Genomic DNA, 20,568 nt, shown 5'->3' with positions numbered 1-20,568 from the left:
TAAATTCGTAAAAGTACACATGTAAAAGTACTTACGCTGCAGGCAGTCCGCATTCAGCAGGTCCTTACATTTTTCATGACACTTTACACCACACTCAGTGCATCGTACCCCTTGTCGTGCTATTCCCCACAAAAGACCCTCACACTCGTAGCAATACGTTGGAGACGTGGCAGTCCATAACAAAAAATTGTGTGGCGTTGTGGAAGATATAGGGTAGATCAGGGCTTGTAGCGCTTTTTTGTACACGTGCATTTTCTATAGATTGAAAACAGATACCAATGGATTACAGAACAATTTTTAAGGAAGTTTTTTTTACCAAAACTTGTTACTTATTCCCCTAGATCTCATTTTGTTCAAGCCAAAAAAAAACCGCTAATATTTGATAACTGAATTTATATGTAACTGGCTCCGTGGTAATTTTATTTTTCTCTCTAGCTCACTAGTTAAAATGGTACTTCTTGTATTTTATTAAGTTCATTTAAGTCGTAGTTTTGTAAAAAAAATACATTTTAAAAAATAAGCAAATGGCCTTACCAGATCTTCGTCATTAAGCGTAGCACGCGGAACAGCAGATGTGAGTCCAGCATTTCGTTTTGTAGCGGCCATCGTCTAAAGAGACGTAACGAGGAATTAGAGTTCAATGAGTTCCATTTAAGTATTTAATATAAATCTTTTTTATATTAAAACCCCTCTTTTCAAACTTGGCATCAAACTAATAGGCAAATTAAGGTTCTTCTTCGCAACTCTACTGAAGATACTTTAGTAAATTTCGTTACGCTTCCAGCTTCAATAATAATAAGAAAAAGCGATACAGGCAGAATGCAAACACAAATAAAAGTCCATACAATAATGACAATTTTAAGATAAATACAACTAAAAGTGCACGGATCTTTATGTACCATTGGTATACTTCTTAATAACTAGAAACGACTGTAATATTTCGAATCACATCTATTCGATATAAATATTTTCGTATTTCTTAAGGGGGTTTCTATGCCGTATAATAGAAATACGTTGCATACGTGTACGTATTTTATCTACCAACCGTAGTCTCGTAACTTTCATGCAAACTTAGCAGATTACATTGATCCATTTTTGCGGGCGCATATAGATAATTCGCCTGATAGCCGTTGATCAAAAGAATCAAAAATTATCAATTACTCACGGCATTAATTACGTATGTATTTAATTACGTATGTATTTAATCTTAAGGTATTCGATTTATAAATGCACAAATTCGTGAATTACATTCATAGGTACTACGAAATTTCTTTCTAATTAATTAAGGAATTGTATATAAATAAATATATATTCAGTTTGCTAACTTCTGCTCGAAAAAGAATGTCACTAATCCTATATTATTTTCTACGCTGTCCCAGACCAGTAGTATAAAATATCTGCTTCGAAAAGTTGTGATAAAATAAATGAACGAGACAAAAAACATTGCTATATTTTGTTTTTTTTTTCCGAATACAAACTAAACATAATTTTGTTTTATTATTTCATATAAAAACAGTTTTCTTTCTATTTGTTCTGTTTGTTATTTTGAAGTTTAAAAAAAGCTCAGAGACTTAATATGAAAGCGCATGCATTATATATTAACTACAAAAAAATTGTATATTATAAAACGTTATTTAGTCGTTGTTTTTTAATTTTTATGATGTATAATAGATGTAATTCGTATTTATATTTGGCGTTAATCTGTATTTCTTTAGTGCTTCAGGGTAGGTCAATAAGGTAAGCTAAAATCCTAGTGATTTAAAAAAATTGAATTAATTCGTACAAGTGTGCACGTGACTATTATGCTCGGCTTGTAGTTTTGACAATCCTCTGAAAGAAATTTGCACAGCTCAGGCATAATTAGATTATGCATGCTTAATAGAAACCCTCTAGCTTTTATAATTTTCAAGATGGTGGTGGACGTTCATACGGACGAAAAGACAGACTTACATGGCCAGATCAACTCGTCTACTGATCCTGGTCAAAAGCTTTCTATGCTCAACATTGCTTAAGGACTGTATTCAACTTACATTGTTAAAGGTAATTTTCAACTATGTACTTGTATGCTCCTTACAATGGTAAGGATTGCGTTCCACATTTTATTCTACTGTATTCTACACTGATATTGGTAGCTAATTCTTAAACTTGTGTTCTATGGAGTCTACGGTGCTAAGCTACATTTAAAATAAAACAACAATAACATTTTGCATATTTCAGTGAATTTTAAAAAGAAAATATTTGTAGTATAAAAATTACTAGTTAACATTTTGTAATATTTTTTGTTAAATTGAAAATCTTCAGTCTATACCTTGAGAACCTGTCGTCCATCAAATCATCGACGTAAGAAACGATATTTTAAAAAAGGTATGGTAGAGTAAGCAGAGTCATAGATTATAAGATTAATTTATTGTCCTTTAACTTAAGGGAGCCATCAATTATTTCAAATCAACGGCTGATTCACGAAACTTGGAAAACAAATGGTAAAGAAACTATTGGTCTGCAAATCCGCTAAACTTACTGCTGGATCTGCGACTGTCTTAGTAATACCTATTTTATGCGTTAACTGTTTAAAACGTTGCATAAAGTAAACCATAATGTGAAAAATTATTGAAGAACTTACCAGTTCAGACACAAGAGGTATGGATTTTCTACGAGGCCTTATGTCCGGCATACTGTCAATATTGCTATAAAATGGATTGTCACCGGGATGACCATTCGTACGTAATCCCGCTTCTCCAGTACCACCTCCATTCTGAAAGAGGAATTATATGTTACAGAAGGTTCAATATTCGAAAGGTAGTATAGTAATTAAATACCACAACATTAAAATGTAAAAAGTTTGATACAAAAGAATGGAAAGCGATTGACAGCCCTTTGAGATAAAGTTATATTACGCTTATACATTATGAACGGAGTAGACCGAGGAAATAATGATTTTTTGTATAATATTTTCAATTCCTTTTCCGATTCATTACGATAAAGTCGTTCGATGTCTATCGTGTTTTTAAACCTCGTTGCCAAAAAACTGGTGTTTACAATACAGAGGAACCATTTGTAAGGGTGTAACAAGAAAGTTGCTATCGTTATAGTTCCTCGGCTATCAGATACCCGTCACTCGCCTAGTAGAAGGACTTTTGGAATGTCGATAGAAATTGTGAAGTAAAATAAGAAACCCCAAACTTTTTTTAAAAATTTCAGGAGTGACAAATTTTTGCGAATTCTCGTTCTAGTCCCGTTCCGAACTAAATTCTACCTGCAATAAAAAACTTTTGGGAAAGTTTTATGCAAATAGCTTTTAAATTGAGAGACTAGTTTGCGGAGAAACAGAATTACGACCAGAAGGACAGACGGACTCTTTCAAAGGGTATAACAAGTAAGATCGATATAGTCGAGTTCCTCGGCATCAGGTACCCGTCACTCACCTAGTGATTTCCGACCGTTATATATTAAAAAAAAATTTGTTCAAACATTATTCAAAAGTATATGCGTGACAGATTTGTTTGTTTTGTGGGCCTGGTAAAAATATTTTCCCATATTGATAGGAATTGGCAAACTAATAATAAAACCAGATAGAATGCTATAGTCGGTTTCCCCGACTCAGCTAGTGGAAGTGCAAACCAGAAATTTCAAAATTTTCTGGAATATCGGTAGAAATTGGGGAAAAAATAATAAAAGAAAAATAACAAATTTTTTAAAAGTATGGAGTATAGAGTTTTGGCGTATTGAAAGTTTTGGGTGCTTTGTGGGCGTGGCAAAACGTTTTTCGGCAAATCTATAGAAATTTACAGGATATATAAGAAAATATCAAAAAACTTTTCAATAGTGTGAGGGTAACAGTTTTGCGCAGTTTGTGGGCGTTGGAGTGGGCGTGGCAAAAAGTTGTTTGGCAAATCTATGAAAATTTACAAGATATAAAAAAATTAAAGAATATCACATTTTTCAAAAGTGTACGGGCGAGTTTTGTGGGGGTTAAAGTGGGCGTGACAACATTTCATCTGCCAGTTACATACGTTTCAACGAATATAGTTTACCTTTTACTCTACGAGTAACGGTAGTTAATATAGCATAGTATATGTTTGTTTCGGCATAGCATATATACATTGATTTGCAGTTAGATTTTATTAAAAAAACTTATTAATACTCAACAAGATCAAAAACAATGTAACTGATTTCGTTTCTAATATTTTGAGAAAGTTGAGACTAAACATGCAGATTTTAGAGACTTTAGACGAACGCACCTTAAGTTTGTTTCCAAATGTTGCCACACCCACTCTAACGCCCGTTCTAAAGTTATAAGCGTATAAATTTTAGCTTTTTTGACCTTTTTTGTGCCGATAGAAGAGCGGGTAGACTAAAGTTTCTTACATCGCAGCTCTGGTGGCCCTGTATAATGTAGGTGGCAACGCCGCCCACGCCAGGGGAACACAAATTAGACACGTTGTTAATTGTTATCATTTTTAATGCTCAATAGCTCAATACCTACAAAAAATTTTATATTTCTTTGGCAGTACTTCGTATTTTTTACGTTTAAAGAATGTAAACCGAATATGTTGTGGCGTTTTTTTTAAATGAAGGTTTTTTTTGACACATTTCTTGTGGTCTCAAACTAGACATTACGATTATTTATTCTATATAAGCAGAGCTGCCAAAGTTTGGAGTCAAATAGGGATTTTTTCAGGCATTTGCTGATACGAATCAAATAAGTGCATGAATTTTTTGGGTGTATATAAATGCCCTAGGTTCGTTTCACGATTTTTAGGAAATAAGGAAACTATAGCCAACGTCGTATCGGTTTTATATAAATACTGAGCATAAGTCCGTTTGCCTATCATTGGCGGTCAAAACTAACAAATGTTTGTGTGACCAGTTTCGCAATATATGCATCGTAATCAACTAATATTATTGGTCATTTTTTTATTACAGTGTGTGATCATTAAAATAAAGTTTTCAACTCTATCCTATGTAAGAAGCAATCTTTTTTTTACCAGGGCTGTGAACCCATACTGTAAACAAGGACGGACAACAGTCTGATGAACAGACGGACATGGCCAGATCGACTCGGCAGGAAAATATATGTATATACTTTATATGGTATAAAATCATCGGTTTGTCACAGATATATTCATTTCGTATTCTTCTTTTTAAATATGTTTTGCATAGCTCTGGTGACCGAACAGTTTCTTTGAGCTTTTTTTGTCGATGCCTACTAGATATTTCAGATATTGCACGACAATCGACTTTTGTCCGCAACTTTTTGCATACTTTACTAAATTGACTCATATTAACTAAATGAGTCCCAACGAAAAACAGTTTTTGCGTTTTAGTGCGTTTTGCGTTTTGCATTCCAAAATTTGGAATGGCTTTAAAATAATTAGGCACTAGTTCACAACCTTGGTTGTTACCAAAATTTTCAATTGATTTAATGATAGAAAAACAACATTTTAAAGTATTCCTAAAATAAATTGAAACTCTTTATAATTACCTTGTCCCTGTCCTTTGTCATTTCATCTTCTTTAATTTTATCTTGATTATTTTTTTCCTCGATCTTGCGTTCCTTCAAAGTTTTTAGCAATTTCCACTTGCTACTGCTAAGACCTGCCGCGATTTCATTGCCTATAGCCTGGGATCCATCAGCATCTGATTCTTGACTATTTAACTTTTTTGAGTCAATTTGGTTCTGCGTTGGAAGTGATTTACTTGTAATATTCTTTAATATTTGCGTATTATACTGATATGTTTCCAAAGACTGGTTTTTTAAATCGTGGTCATTGCATAGGGTCTTCCGATTCACCTTTAAAAGGGCTGCTGAGTTTTCATGCATGTTATCTATATTCTGGCCGTCAGTCCTCACACCGTTTTCAGTTTCGCTTATCTCAACATCGCTCAGCTCTGCTGGCGTATCTGGTCCTGATGTTTCGCTAGATGCGTCCGATTTATTTGATATATCATTCTCAGCTTTTTCTGCATCCGATTTTTGGGTATATTTACCAAGGGGAGTATTACGTTCATGCTGCTCACAATCATTTTCAGATTGGCAAGAGGAACTGGAACTGGCTGCATTGTTAGATATATTTATTTTACGATCACGTGTTTTTTTCTTTAACCGTCTCAATTTTCGTTGTTTGTTATTTAAATAAATTAGAGTTTCCCTGCCCTTATTTGCAATAAGGTCGTCATTAAAATCGATTTCTGATGCTGTAATTTGTAAATCCCCATTAACATCCTGCCAAGCACTGTGCATGTCGGAGACTGTCGCAAGTTTTTCACATGTTGGTTTTACAATAGAATTTCCTTCAATAGTCGCGACAGACACTGCGAATACCTCACTGTCATCATATACACCTGGGACTAAACTAACCACGCTTTTCAGTTCATTAAATACTTCAGACATCCGTAACTTTACACTTTCACTTGGAGAATAAATAATAGCGTCTTCTTCATCCTTACAGACATCAGAAGGGTTAAAACAGACTTCTCCGTTAACATCGTTTTGGAGAAGTTGTCCAATTTGTGAAAACAATACTCCATTGTCATCTTGTCTTTCGGAAGATGCAATTGCAGAAGTTTGCGCCCGTTGCTTTTCCTGCTCCTCTAACTGGCGAAGTTCATAATAAAAGTATTCGTCGTCTGTATCTATGCTATCTTCAGTGCTTTGTCGACGAGAAGAAGAAAGAGTGCGAGCAGAATACTGACTGCGATTGTCGTCATCTTCTCGGGACCCACACCCGGAAATGTTTGGAAGGTCTAAGCACTGCTGCGTGACCCATAAAGCGCTAGTGCCATTGAGATTACGGCTGCTGTTTGTCGTTGTAGCTGTCATTGTTGTTGTAAGAAATGTAGTCATCATTGGGTCGATCGTATTAAGTATATTAAGGGTGGGGGCATTTACATTATTTTCGACCGAGTTTCCCAGCAAGTTCTTAACGACTTCGTCGTCAGAATGTGCTGAGTTTAATTCTTGATGACATGACTGTAATGGCGTTTCTAAGAGAATCTTCGGCATTTCAATGGGTGAATTTTTGTGATTTTCGGATTCATTACTATTTTCATGCTCAAAAAGAGGAATTTCTGTTGAGACAGCCAGTGGTATGGGGCTTTGAATCTTTTTTAGGTCACCTACAATAGCAAATAGATTATTTGGTGGGTTGCCATTTAACTTCTCAATTGAACCACCTAATTCACTTTTATAGTCAAAGTCGCACCCATTTTTATCATAAAAATTTTCTTCTCGTTCGTCTTCTACGTCGACCGATTGATTCAATAAAATTTCACTTTCCGATATCAAACTTTTATCGTTATCCGATGAAACAAAGTCCGTCGTCTCTAATTCAGAATCCGACATGTTACAGCCGCGGCGCAGGACAATGTTGTGCCGTTTGTACTTCTTTGCCTTTTGCATTAAACTATTCATCTTGGACGAAAGTGATTTTTTTTGTAAACTTCTTTCGCTTGAGAAGCGTTCATCGGCAGCGGAATCTAATGAAACAGCGGAGTCCGGGCTTGACAAGTGCCGCACGAATGTGGCTCCTGTCGCTTGTCGTATAAATCGCATTGGAAGCTTTTGAATTCTTTTCGATAACTGAACCTGGCTTCCGCCTAGATTGGAACGCTTGTGGGAAATAAACGGACACGAACCGGCCTGGCCACGAGGCTGTCTCTGGACGTCTTGACTTTGCATATCACCGGGTAAAGACTGTGATCTATTAAATTTTAATGCACGCTTAAGCTTTAGATTATGTGTTAATATGGTATTTAGCCTGTTCCATACCTTTGAAGGCTTTGCAGGAGATGTTCCCTGAACAATCCTTTTTTGTTTACAATAGCTAGAAATATTGGGAGAATTTAACAGTGACTCCGATTCGACCTTGAATTCCAGTTGACTGTAATTCGTTGCGGCAGTAAGAACCTCCGGCTTCCCTTTAGAATAACTACCAGGAGTATAATCAAGATAGTTCGTTGGATCTTGATTCGAAGGTGTAGATCCGCATTCCCTAATCCGTGTTTTATCCTGTTTTCCCAAATAATTCAAATTATGGCTGCTATTGTGATCAGTAATAGAGTTTGATGAGGGATAAAATACTAGTCTATCTGTCAAACAAGGTCTGCAGGATTGATTTAGCGATTCTCCGTTATAAATACTTGGTTCTATGATGCTACGTCTTGTCAGGCTTCCATTTTCTTTTTGTCCAGCATATTCAATGCTCGAATATGTGTTTTTATTGTGCTTTGATACGGAATTTTGTATTTGCGCAGTCAGGAGATCTGGCATAAGGTTGGAGTTTATCCGTTTCACAGAAAAGTTTTGTTTATCCGGTTCATTGAGCTGGTCCCATTCCAGCATTTCATCAACAGTGGAAAATTTTCTTATTTCATTTGAGTCGCAATTCATATCGAAAATAGACTTATTTTCATAGGCAGAACAAATAGGTAAATTTTTAGAAAGCTCATAAATATAGTTTAGATTTTCTTCTAATATTACAAGCTCATTTTGATTATTAGTTTGAGCTCGTTCATAACTGACTGGTAAACTGTGAATGTTTGAATTTTCAGATAAATGCAATGAATGGTATGATTGCAATCCTTCGCTACAATTTTCCAAAATATTATTACAGACAAAATCGTAGTTTTGAATTCCTACCGACACTTGGGAATTGGGTGACCAACCACTCATCGACGATAGTCCCGAGTCTGATTTTGCATTTCGTTGTTGATATGAAATTTGATTAATGGCCTCATTTAAGTTAATTGTATCGGTTGGAGCTGGTGGTGGAGGACTGAGACTGGCTCTGTTTGAATCTATTAGTGCATCATTTATATCAGCCAACACTTTGTGTTTTTCAGGATTTTGCAAATGAAGTAAAAAAATCATGCTATTGTGGCGTTCTAGACTCTTTTTCAAAGACTTTATGTATTCATCTTCATTGTAAATATTTTTTGAAAAGCTTAAAATATTATCAGTTGAGTTGGTACAACTATTATAGTTCTTATATTCAATATTTGGGTTTAAGGTATCGGCTTCTTCGGAAAGTCCGCTTACAATTTGGTCTATTTTATTTTTCCGATGGATTTCAATCTCTTGAGTTTCAAGAATTTTCAACTGTTCATCCAGATTGGAGTTATTTCTTAATAAATGTGCACTAAAACTAGTAACATTAGAATTAAGGGATGAATTAAGGCTTTGAGATGTGGTCGTATTTGCATGTGAATTATCAATTTTAAAATCATCCAATGAGCTGCCAACTAACTTTTTTAGTGTATCTATATTTTTTTTTAACTTTTTCATAACCAGCACAAACTTTTCATTTGTGTTTGAAATGCTAAGCCTTTGCAGTTCTTCTGTTACTGTTAACGGATTAAGTAAGAGCAGGGTTAATTTTTTATCGACTTGGCTGATTTTTTGAAAAAACTTTTCTTCTGACCAGACAGCATTTCGTAACTGATTAATTTGTGATGCACTCAATGATTGTAAGCCTGTAATTTTATTTATTTCCTCCAATAAAGTCTGTATTACGTTGTTTAAAATTTTCCGTATATCATCTCTTAAATATCTGGTACTACTATGTTTGTCTGATTCATTTTGCAAAGTTGTACCTTCCGTTCCAGTTAGTTTACCAACCGGACCTGAAAGTTTTGAATCCAATTCTTCAGAGTCTTCTTTATTAATCTGTGTTGACTGCGCTTGTGCAAGGATACACTTTAGTTTATTAATCATATCCATTTCGTTTGTATGATGTTTTTTTTTTCTATGCTTTCTTGATTCTTTGTTCGAATTTTGGTTTGCCTGCGTTACGAGACTGGTTTTTTCAGTCTGCAAAGATTGTATATCTGTAATATCCTTCACCCCCTGATTGTTTAAAACATGGGAAGAAGCTGAGTTATTACGGATAGATGCGATTTGGTCATGTGTGGCCCCAGACTGATGTAGCAATGCATCTACCTTAAATATCTCAGAGCTCAATTCATTGTCACGATAAGCCTCGTTTAGTTTTTTATAGAAAGATTCGTCTACTTCATTCATATTAGCTGGACTTTCTGTTCCTCCAGTGTCTTCAATGGGTAGTACCTGTGTATCACCCTCGCCTGTCTTAGAGGCTGCTAAACGAAAAAACTTATCACCAATAAGGCTGTCAAGTTCATTGCTTGTCTGTCTCACGTATTTGTCATCTATCTCGAATTGCGACTGGTCACTTATAAGTGGTTCGCTTGGCTGTACAGGATCTGTACCCTTTTTAGAAATTTTGGACAATGCACCTGAGGATGCCGAAATCTCATTTAAAACGCGACGTCCATTTAAAAATTCCTTCATTAATTCGGCACGGGCGCTATTAGCTAAAAACTGCTGCCTCTCATATAACATAAGGTCAGAATCTGAGTAAAGTTGAATCCTTGATTTCTTGTGTGAAGCTTCAAAATCCGATTGAATACCTTTCTGATTTCGCTCGTATCCTTTGTCAAAATCAAATTTAATTATCCCAATTTCTAAGCTTTTGTCATTCAATGTAACGTTTTCAAAATTTGGATTGGAATCTATTGCGCAAGCAGAATTGATAAACTCATCAGATTCAGTACCATGCGTAAGTTCTGTTACAAAGGTGTTATGATTTTCAAAAGTAAGATTCTTATCATAGTCATGATCAGATGGTTTGATATTTATATCCAATGTGTCCTCCATTACCAACGGTAGCAATTGATCTTCCTCCTGATATAAAGGTACTTCCATTCTTTCCATGTCGACTTCATGTAGTTCTTGTTTTGATGCTCCGATAAGATCCATAAGATTACCGACGACAGACTGCTGTTCTATTGATATGTTTTCAAGCTTCTCCAAACGAATCCAAATCTTTCCGTACTCCGTAGACAGCAAGTCCAATGCACGCCAAGCAAACTTTAGCTCCGTCTCGAGTAAACTAATCCTTGTTGCAATTTTATCCATATAATCGGATATAATGTAGTCAGAGTGTTGCTGCGAATTGTAGATCTGGCACAACTGCTGTTCACTTTTAATCGATATCATACTTCCATGAGTATTTGTGCTTGGATAACTCAAATAGGTTGAATCTAATCCGACGGGCGAATTACTCATCGTTGGTTGTCTTTGCGGTATTTGCGTATGGGCACGGTCGAATTTCTTGTTGTATTGGACAGAATTAAGATGCCGCTGGTTTAAGAGCGGTTCTCTTACTGATCCACCAGCAGAAGTACTTAATAGTGACGACGCATACATTGTTGATTGTTGCTGAAGTCGTAACTGCTCCTTTATTTCAATCTGGCTTTTGAGAGCATTTTCTGCAAAGATAAGCTTTTCCTGGGTGTTCATTTTGAGGTCCTTTTTAAATAACTGACTTTTTTTTTCCGGATCTCCGGTCGCCTGCAGCTGAGATGTGTTCATCATACCGTTATTAAGTGCTGATTTCCAAATCTATAGCTTGCTTTTGTTTTTACCTAAATAATTTTGTTTTTAAAATCGATTTTTATGATCTATGTGAAATACATACGTTTACTCCAATAGTCAATTTCGTCTGAAATACTGAATTTTTATATACATATGTACCTAAGAAAGCGTTTAGTGTTAAGTGAAAAAAGCTAATACACATACATATTAAAAGTAGGTTCTTCTAATATGTATGTGTATTTCAAAACGTATTCACTATGAACGAATTTGACTTATGAACGAATTTCACTTATGAAGACACTAAAAGTATTTAAAAATTAAATCTAAATATATGTAATTTTAACAAATCAATCCTTTCTCTGTAATTACATGAAATGTACTCCAAATATGAATTTCTACAATAAATAAAATAGCACCAAAGGTGTCGCCGAATTTATTCGGTTTTCAATTATGCTTGTATATATTAAAATATTAATACATTAAGTGGATCTTGAATGGAATTCGTTTATTAATTATTCAGGTATTGCTCTAAAGGGCAGTTCCAGCTTCCAAATTGTTTTAATTTTTATAAAAACAAAACTGTTTTATAGTCTTTCTTTGCACAAAAGTATGTATTCGCAATTTTCTTTTAAATGAAAAAGATATTTTTCTTAAACTATTTTATCTGCCTTTCTTAACAAAAACTATTTACTACGAACAATTAAATGTGCTCTGCTGAGAATTAAAAAGCGTTGAAATGCACACAACAATTTAGTAAATTCTTTGTTGCGCCTAGCTCCGTTTTAATGAAGCTATCAGCAATAAGCTTTTGTGCGGATGACAGTTACACACTTAGAACTTTAGTTTTTAGTACACCATTGCAAAGCTTATGTATACAGAAAAAAGTCAAGTGTGGGTAAGGAAAGAGAGAGAATAGTTTTTTACCTATTGCGCATGTCTGAACCGAACCATTCTCTGTCAAACGCTCTTAAAGTTCTTGTACAGAACTGAACTAAATATTTTGTAGAATGTCACATGAAATTACATTTTCATACACTGCGCACAAATTTTTAAATTAATCGTTTACAGAAGTGATTGGAAATCCGAACTATTTTGTCAAGAGTTTCCTAAACATTTCTGATAAAGATAAAATCTTAAGATCCCTAATTAATTTTGATTCCATTGAAAGGGCCAATGCATTGCGTTGTACCAAAATGGCCTTACATCCAAAAGAACTACCACGTAAAGAAGAAAATAAATTAGGATAAGAAGAAAAGCTCTAGTGGAGTATTTAGACTATCACATGCGCGTTACTCAGATAAATGGAATGTGAAGAACTGTTCCACCTTGCGGTCGAAACAATAATTTCTTACAACTTTTGGGTGAATGTTCCTATATATTGGCACAGCTTACCAATCAAATCGAACGCAAGCAAAACGAAAGAAAACGGACAAAAAAGAATATTTTTATAAGAATTTTTAATCGAGGCAAAGTAGGGTTTTCCGTCTGTCTGTTTCTATTAACGTCAAGGTATTAACTTTTTTGACGAAAAATTACCTTATAGTGCACTATATAAAATGTACTGCCGAATAAGTAAATGTTATAATAATAATAACGGTTTGTTGCAAAATGACGTATCTTTAACAAGCCGAGAAAAAAGTTTCCCAAAACACTCGTTTTGAATATATGTATCTTTTGCTTCGTTTTTTTCAAATGTAATCCTCATTTGTTCAAAGTTCAGACTTTTCTTACAAATTCCTTTGCTGCAGACTTCTCCAATTTTTCGCCAAACTTTGCTTCTCTCTAATGCTAACAAGAGAGAATGCCATAGTCGAGTTCGCCGACTATCAGATAACCGATACTCAGCTAGTGGAAGTGCGAACGAGAAATTTTATAATTTTCTGATATATCGCAGCAAATTCCAAAAAAAAAAATATGTAAATTAAAAATTTTTTCAAAAGTTTGGGTGTGGAAGTTTTGGTTTGTAGACATTGAGACGGACATGGCCAGTTCAACTCGGCTATTGATACTAATCAAGCATATACATCGTACATGTACATATATACTTTATATGGTCGGAAACGCTTCCTTCTTTTTGAAATTTCTATAAATTTGCACAACAACCTTTGGTCACGACCACTACAACTCCCACAAATCGCCCAAAACGGTCACGCCCACACTTTTGAAAAAAGTGATATTTTTCACTTTTTTATATATGTCTTTTAAATTTGTATAGATTTGCCAAACAACTTTTTGCCACGCCCACTCCTACGCCCACAAACCACTCAAAACTGTCACGCCCAATTAAAAATTTTTTTTTTTCAATTTCTACCGATATTCAAGAAAATGTTAAACTGTCTTGTTCGCACTTCTACCAGTGGAGTAACGGGTATCTGATAATCAAGGAAGTCGACTATAGCATTCTCTCTTGTTTTGAATGAAATCTTGTCAGCAAGCCGACGAACCGTTTCGCAAACTAGAACCTTAACATTCGTTATGAGTTTAAGGCCCTAAATATAAACATACTTTTAATTCTTCTCGACTGTGCGATAAATGGTTTTGTCCGGGCGACAGAAAACCAATGCAATAAGTATTTTACAGTACAGACTTACATGAGGAGTCTTCGTTTGGTACTTTAAAAAAATGCTTAGTTTACGGGTACGTTCGGCCATGGACTGAGTTCTTTTTTCGAATTTCTGTGGGTATTCCAGACTCCATATGTCGGACACGAAAGATGTCGTTTTACTGTGTAACTGTTCATAAAAAAAATGCATCAAACTTTTGATGTTAACCAGTCACTCGACACAAGCGAAATATATCTTCGCCGAGGGTGTCGCATAGGTATACATATTTTAAGCAGACTTAAAGTATTAGTCGAATACCCGAATACCTGGTACTGGACATTTTTTTTTATGAATACTGAGCTTGTTTTTAAAATAATCTTGCGGGAACAAAATTCATTAGATTAATTCGACTATTGACTTTAATCAAAATGCCGAATTCCACCCATCCTGAGAGATCGTTAGGCATTTTTGAAAACATTATACTAGATTTACCGAGTAATTACGCTACCTTATATTCCTACCAATGCGGGCAAAAACATTTACGTTTCCACCTTCAACTATTCGGTTGCCCGCATTTAAGTATTAAAACAAGATTAGCCCTCAAAACAAACCATAGCTGATTACGCAAGTCGGCTCATTCAAAAGTCTGCTGTCATGGGAACATGTATACATACATTATACACCCTTGTAATTAACCCTTATTTGATGTCAGTGAGCTGCTTCTAAGAAAGCCGCTTTACTGACAACGTAACATTGATAATGTAAGAATATATTTAAACAATGTTATCAACTTTAAAAACATTACGTTGAACAGGTGTACTACATTTGTTGAAAAGTATGTAACAGCTAGAAGGAAAAGATTACGATATAAAGTATATAATATTGTTTATCAAAAAGATTTAGAAAACTATATTAAGCTATATAGTTGGGATTTAGCATGAAGATTCTTGAGATGCTTAATGTATGCAAGTCTGCTTTAAAATATTGCAACTCCCGCTATTTCGTCCAAAACGCCATAAAACTTTCATTAATTTATCTACTTTTATCTCTACTTTCCATATTTTGTCCGCTCACAACGCTCACAATCCGCTGAAATATGTCAATTGAAAGTTCTTCTCATACTTTTCTTTACAAAACTGGCACAGTCACGCTTTGAAAAACGTTTTGACCTTTTTTATTATTTGTTCGGATTCTATGAGGGCTACATGTTTGAGATTTATCTTAATATCTTTTTACGCCTAGAGTAATATGGCATACAGGATTCGTTAAAAAGTATTTAATAGATATTAGAAAGCGTATATATACGTATATTATAGATCAGCATCACTAGCCGCGTCGAGCTGGCCTTGTTGCCACGCCAACAAACTTTCAAGTTTTTTCCAGAAGTTGCAACCTTTATAAACCCACTCTATAAACCTATCTAAACTGTCACACATATACTTTTGAAAAATGTTTTGATTGATTCGATATGTCAAAATAATTTCATGAACACCCATTGCGCCTATAGAGTTAAATCGGTCAGGTGCACATGTTAAATTTAAGTGGTATATGTTTAGCTTATCGATATGGATTTACAAGCCATAAAAACTATAATCGGACTTAAAGTTATAGGCACACGCTGCGTGTGCATTAGTTTAGTTTGGTATTTAATAGTCGAGTCACTCGACTACAACTTATTGTCTATACTAGGGTAATTTAGGTTTGCTATAAAATATTTAAAAAATATATATAACGCACTTACATTAAGCTGCATGATTATTTTGTTGTATGCCCAATGCCATCGTTGCCGAGCTGTGATTTCCGGTTGACGTATCACCTGCATGTGTCCACCTACGACTTCTTCAGTTTCTCCCCTCAAAAGCGGTTTTTTTTTTTGCGAGATTCGTTTACTTAAGTCAGTAAGATCAGAAAGGTTATCGTTTAAGTTTTCATCTTTTTCGTCCACGTCTGGACACGTTATTTCTGTGCTAAAGCGCGATTCACCAGTAACGGTGTCATGCTTTTGAAAGGAATTGTTTGTCAGTGTAATGAAGTCACTCTTCTTGGTGATTGAAGCATACGAAGTCTCTCCGTTCGAGTCCACCTTTGTATTTGACCCATCCATAGGACCAACGCTACCACTGGAGCTACCCTCTATATAATTTCCGCTGTCGTCTTCGCTGTGATAGTTGTCGTACATAAAGTCATCGTCTTGTCCTACGTCAATGAAATCTAATGATGGTGGTTGTCTGTTTGATAGCATACTTTTGGCCTGCTTTAGATATTTCTTGTTTTTTGACAGATTCTGCTGCTCTTGCTCCCTCTGCTGCTCGAGATACTTATATTCATCCTCCTCGTTAAAGTAATCCTCTCGATAGTCATAGCCATTATTGACTTGTTCATAAAAACCGTTTGGCTGAATCGACGGTGTCGTTTGCTGAAGATCCATGTAGTATTTTTCTTCCTGCTCACTATAAATACGATAACTAGGTACTTTTCCTGTTGATGAACTGGCATCTAATTCACCTAATTCTGATTCATCGTCATATACCTCAGTAGGCGTCTGCTTAATTAGCAACGGCGACTTACCATTCACGGTAGGCAGTTTTTTGCCGGCGGTTAGCGGGACAGTCGGGAGTATGTTTGTTCCAATTACTTGCGTTTGCCCAGGTATCACCGGGCCATCTTTAAACTGGCTTTGATTGCCATTCGAATGGTAATCGGCGTATACCCTATCATCTGCATATGTACTAAATTCATGCATTTTCATATTACTATTATCATAATCATCGCCAGTATTTCCGTAATGGCTTGACAGAGATTCTACATTGGGCGATTGATATCTGTAATCGATATTCATTGAATCGAATTCAACTGAACCTGAGCCTTGTTTAATCTCATTAGGTGAGGACACATCGTACAAAAGTACTTTTTTCGTTGTCGGTACGATTGTTGGCTTTTGTGCCACGACTGCTGATGCCACAGAGGATGCACCTTGATTGACAGCTTGCGTTGCTGATTGCACTGCTGCAGCGGCTTTTCCTAAAATTGATCCGAACATGCCAACAGATGTAGTACTTGCTTTCTTCGTCGTAGGATCATGAAAATGCACTGGTTTACTTTTTATATTTGCTTCTTCTATGCCATCTTTTGGTACATTTTGGGTATTATTATACGTGTTAGCACTGTCGATCTGTTCTCTGCCTGATACCTGGTACGAATCTATTAAGCCAAAATCAGATTCACTGTTAAGCACCCCAACATTAACCATTTCGTCGGTTAAAATCATCTCATCATAGATATTATCGTAATTGTCACAAACATTTCTTACTAAGGTCGTACTAATTTCTTCCACATCATCATAATAAGAATTTGACATGTTGGGAACTGTAGCCGCGTATAAATTTTCATCGCCATTTTTTGGAGTGCACGATGGAGATGGCGTAGGTATATAATCACTAGAAACATTTTCAGATGATATCATAATTATGTTAGGAGTCGTTTCTGTTCCTGTTTGTTTAATGGAGGTAGAACTTGAACTAGTAAGCAATCCACCGACACTTGGTACAATCTTTGATGCCAAGTTAAAGCTAAAACCCCTTTTGGAACTGGTATTTGTGTGAGTAACTTCAACTGTTGAACTGACACCACTAAAAACGCCGTCCAGTCCTTCCTTGAAGCCCTTTGAAATTCCGCCAAGAACACTAGTTGCTGCAGATGCTACTACACTTGATTTTTGGTGTGCCTGAGATGGCTTATAATAACCGCATTGTCCTGAGCTCAAATTCTGATTCATGTCTATTGTATCTACGGTCTTATCAAAACTGAATTCAATTAAAGTCTTATCTTTTGGGAAATTACCATCTTCTGCGGGGGCAGCATGGTCAACAAATGCCGTCAGCTCTTTTATGTCAACATTAAAACTATCATAAAAGGTATCATCAAACGATACAGCATTGCTCTCTATTAATTCCGTCCCTGGTAATAATTTTAAGCAATTCAATGGGTCTGCTAAACTTACTAAGGTTGTAATTTGTGCTGAATCTACGGTTTCAACATTTGGTGGACTGTCTTTATTCTTAATTGAAAGGCTAGGCACACTACTTGGATCAAATGATTCACTGGAATAAGAAGGTAATGGTACACTACTTTTGCTTGTTACATCCACCTGTTTGTACGAATTTAAATTGTCAGCGTTAGTAAGATTATTAGGGATAACATTAATGGAAACGCTTTGAGTAGCAGGGTCATTTTCTGAAAGATCCATAATTGGTTGCGGCAATTCTGGTAACTGAAATTGTTTCATGTAATCCGCGTAGGAAAGAATTGGAGCTATTGATGGTGGTGACTTTAAGATTGACGGCGACGGTGAAGCATTTTCGCTTGTTGATGCTGGTACCGTTTCAGAATTGTTGTCGTAAACAGTTGTTGTGAACGCACTGTCGGGAGGAGAACTTTTGCTTGAAATTAAATTATCAGATGTGACATTAGAACAAATTAAAGGAGGAGTGGAACCTTCTAATGGTGTCATTAATAATTCGGCCTGATACATGCAAGCGTTTGCTTTGACTGAAATATTTAAACTCGATTCAACGTCAAATGGTTGAAAATTAACGCAACTACTCGTCCACATGTTAGAATATGAAGAAAATTCGTCATCTGGTTTTTTAGTCAATGGCGTTTTAGCCAATTTACTTATGATCTCCCCATTATCGTTGTAAGGAAGAGTTGCGGTTGACGTACTGGCAGCATTGGTGATATGATTTTTTTTTTCTCCGGAAAAATTTATTATATCTAATGTATAAGGCTTTAGATACTCAGATATGTTAAATAAGGCTGAATCGGGCCCGCTATATGGGTCGGCTGATTTTTCACTTTCTGGAATCGGTTCGATGACAAGGTCATTTACGGCTGACTCTATATCAGATCGGGCTGTCTCGATTTCAGGTAAGTGACATGTTAGTGAAACTTTATGACAACTATTGCTTGGAAGCGACACAGGTGGACTAAGACTTTGTTTTGATTGTATTGGCGATGATGGGGTCCATGATGGCGATGGTTCTGCTTCGACATACTTGTCCAAAAATGCTTTATTTGGTTCTTTACTATCATAGGAATAAAGAAGGTTATTATGCCTGGCACCAATTGAAGCTGTTCTAGACAGGTATGAGATGGTTTCTTTTTCCTTTGTTATTGTTGTTGTTGTCGTTGGAGAAGGGGGCGATTTCTGTTCCAACGAATCAAATGTTAATGCATCTGGGACAGGTAAGGTCGTCCAATTCGAATCGAGGCTTGAATGATCTTTGGTCTGGGATAATGGTTTTGGCAGCTTGGGCAGCTGCTTTGGGCGATGACTTTTCTCTGGTAAAGGATCTGAAGTATATAATGATGAATTTAATTCATCGGTGTCTATGGTGATTGGATGACGAGATGATTTGTACAGTGGCGTTGGTAAAACCTTTGGTAATTTTCTAGTCTTTGATATTGTTGTCACAGCAGTAGATGGGAAATTTGTGACGCTACCAGAGTCAAATACACCACAAGGTTCCGCCGCCAAACATCTGTTTAAGTCTCTTGCAGCTGCATTGGTACTGATGGTGCTTCCTATCAGAGAGTCTGTTTGAATTTCAGTAGATTTCTTAGATTGCTTTGAGTGAACTGGGACTCTAATCTCACCAGATGCTATCACAGAAGCTGTAGTCATCGCCATCATTAACGAAATCTTCCTTTGATTTTGCCGCTTTAGTTGTGCATTATTGCTTGGCGGTGTGTCGCTGTATGTTGATAGATTGTCGGTATTGTTACAACATTCTTGGTAATAACTGTAATCTAACGGCAACATGGATGTGTATGGCCTTGGAATTTTTTCATAAACTTCATATGTACTAGATCCAGAGCCCATCGCAACAGCTTGATCCATGCCGAAGCCGCATCCATCCCTCTGAGCCGCGTCTGTATTAAATCCAATTATATCTCGACCTAAATAAAAGCTAGACCGCGCTGATTGCGGTAAAACCCGCAATGGTGCCGCTGACACAGCATTGTCTAGGACTGTCGAAGAGTAGACACAACCAGCATATCCATTGAGATTATTGCCAAGGATATTCTGGTAGTTACTAGGCGAAAGACGACCGTCGAAGTCGTGTGCCTTGGCCATGCAGACACCATAGCTGTGGTCTCTTTTTATGCACGTACCTTCTTTTTTAAACTTTGTTTCCATCTGAGGGGCACATGCGTTTGATGACCCGCTTACATTTTTATTATTTGGCAGCTTAGGCAATAATTTCGATGAGGTACATTTTAGATTTTCATGTTCAAATCCATATTGATCTGCAGCAACCGAAGTGTTTTCGTTCCAATTGTCAACAGAATCCTCTTCCGGATCACACTGGATATCAGCTCCATAACATTCTAAGTAGTCGTAGTCATAACTATTGTTGCTTTTGTCTATGGTTGTAGGTACTGTATCACTGTTTAGGTGGTACCCACGACTGTATTCTTCTGGTCCTTGATTGCTTAAAGCATATGGCTCGCTAAAATATTCTTTGTTCGTCTGTGTTTCGTAAGAAATTCGACTATAAGATATTCGGCCGGTGTCAGAGGATAAGGCACCGTTTTGGGTGTTATGAAAGTAATCATGCCTTGCGTAGTGCT

General features: G+C 36.1%; 1 protein-coding gene across 5 annotated transcripts in view; it reads right to left on the bottom strand.

Moving 5' to 3' along the window:
• The window catches only part of LOC6555838 (protein unc-13 homolog A), a 36,858-nt gene that overhangs the window by 14,707 nt on the left and 1,583 nt on the right, over positions 1-20,568 (bottom strand). Inside the window, exons 1-7 of one of the 5 annotated variants that reach the window (XM_026983344.1) lie at positions 12,091-12,258; positions 11,496-11,551; positions 5,483-11,442; positions 2,621-2,752; positions 2,309-2,317; positions 535-609; positions 36-255 (exon numbers count right to left, since the gene is read on the bottom strand). In XM_026983344.1, the coding sequence (XP_026839145.1) occupies positions 36-255; positions 535-609; positions 2,309-2,317; positions 2,621-2,752; positions 5,483-11,392 (6,346 nt within the window). In that variant the 5' untranslated portion in view covers positions 11,393-11,442; positions 11,496-11,551; positions 12,091-12,258. Of the gene's footprint in view, positions 1-35; positions 256-534; positions 610-2,308; positions 2,318-2,620; positions 2,753-5,482; positions 11,443-11,495; positions 11,552-12,090; positions 12,259-15,676; positions 20,567-20,568 lie in introns of those variants that run through there. The other 4 variants (XM_026983343.1, XM_026983347.1, XM_026983345.1 and 1 more) reach the window with 4 other exon arrangements.

Source organism: Drosophila erecta, unplaced genomic scaffold (genome assembly GCF_003286155.1).
Source record: "Drosophila erecta strain 14021-0224.00,06,07 unplaced genomic scaffold, DereRS2 tig00000294-arrow-arrow-pilon, whole genome shotgun sequence".
NCBI classification, from domain to species: Eukaryota; Metazoa; Arthropoda; class Insecta; order Diptera; family Drosophilidae; genus Drosophila; species Drosophila erecta.
This window is presented reverse-complemented; position numbering and strand designations above follow the sequence as displayed.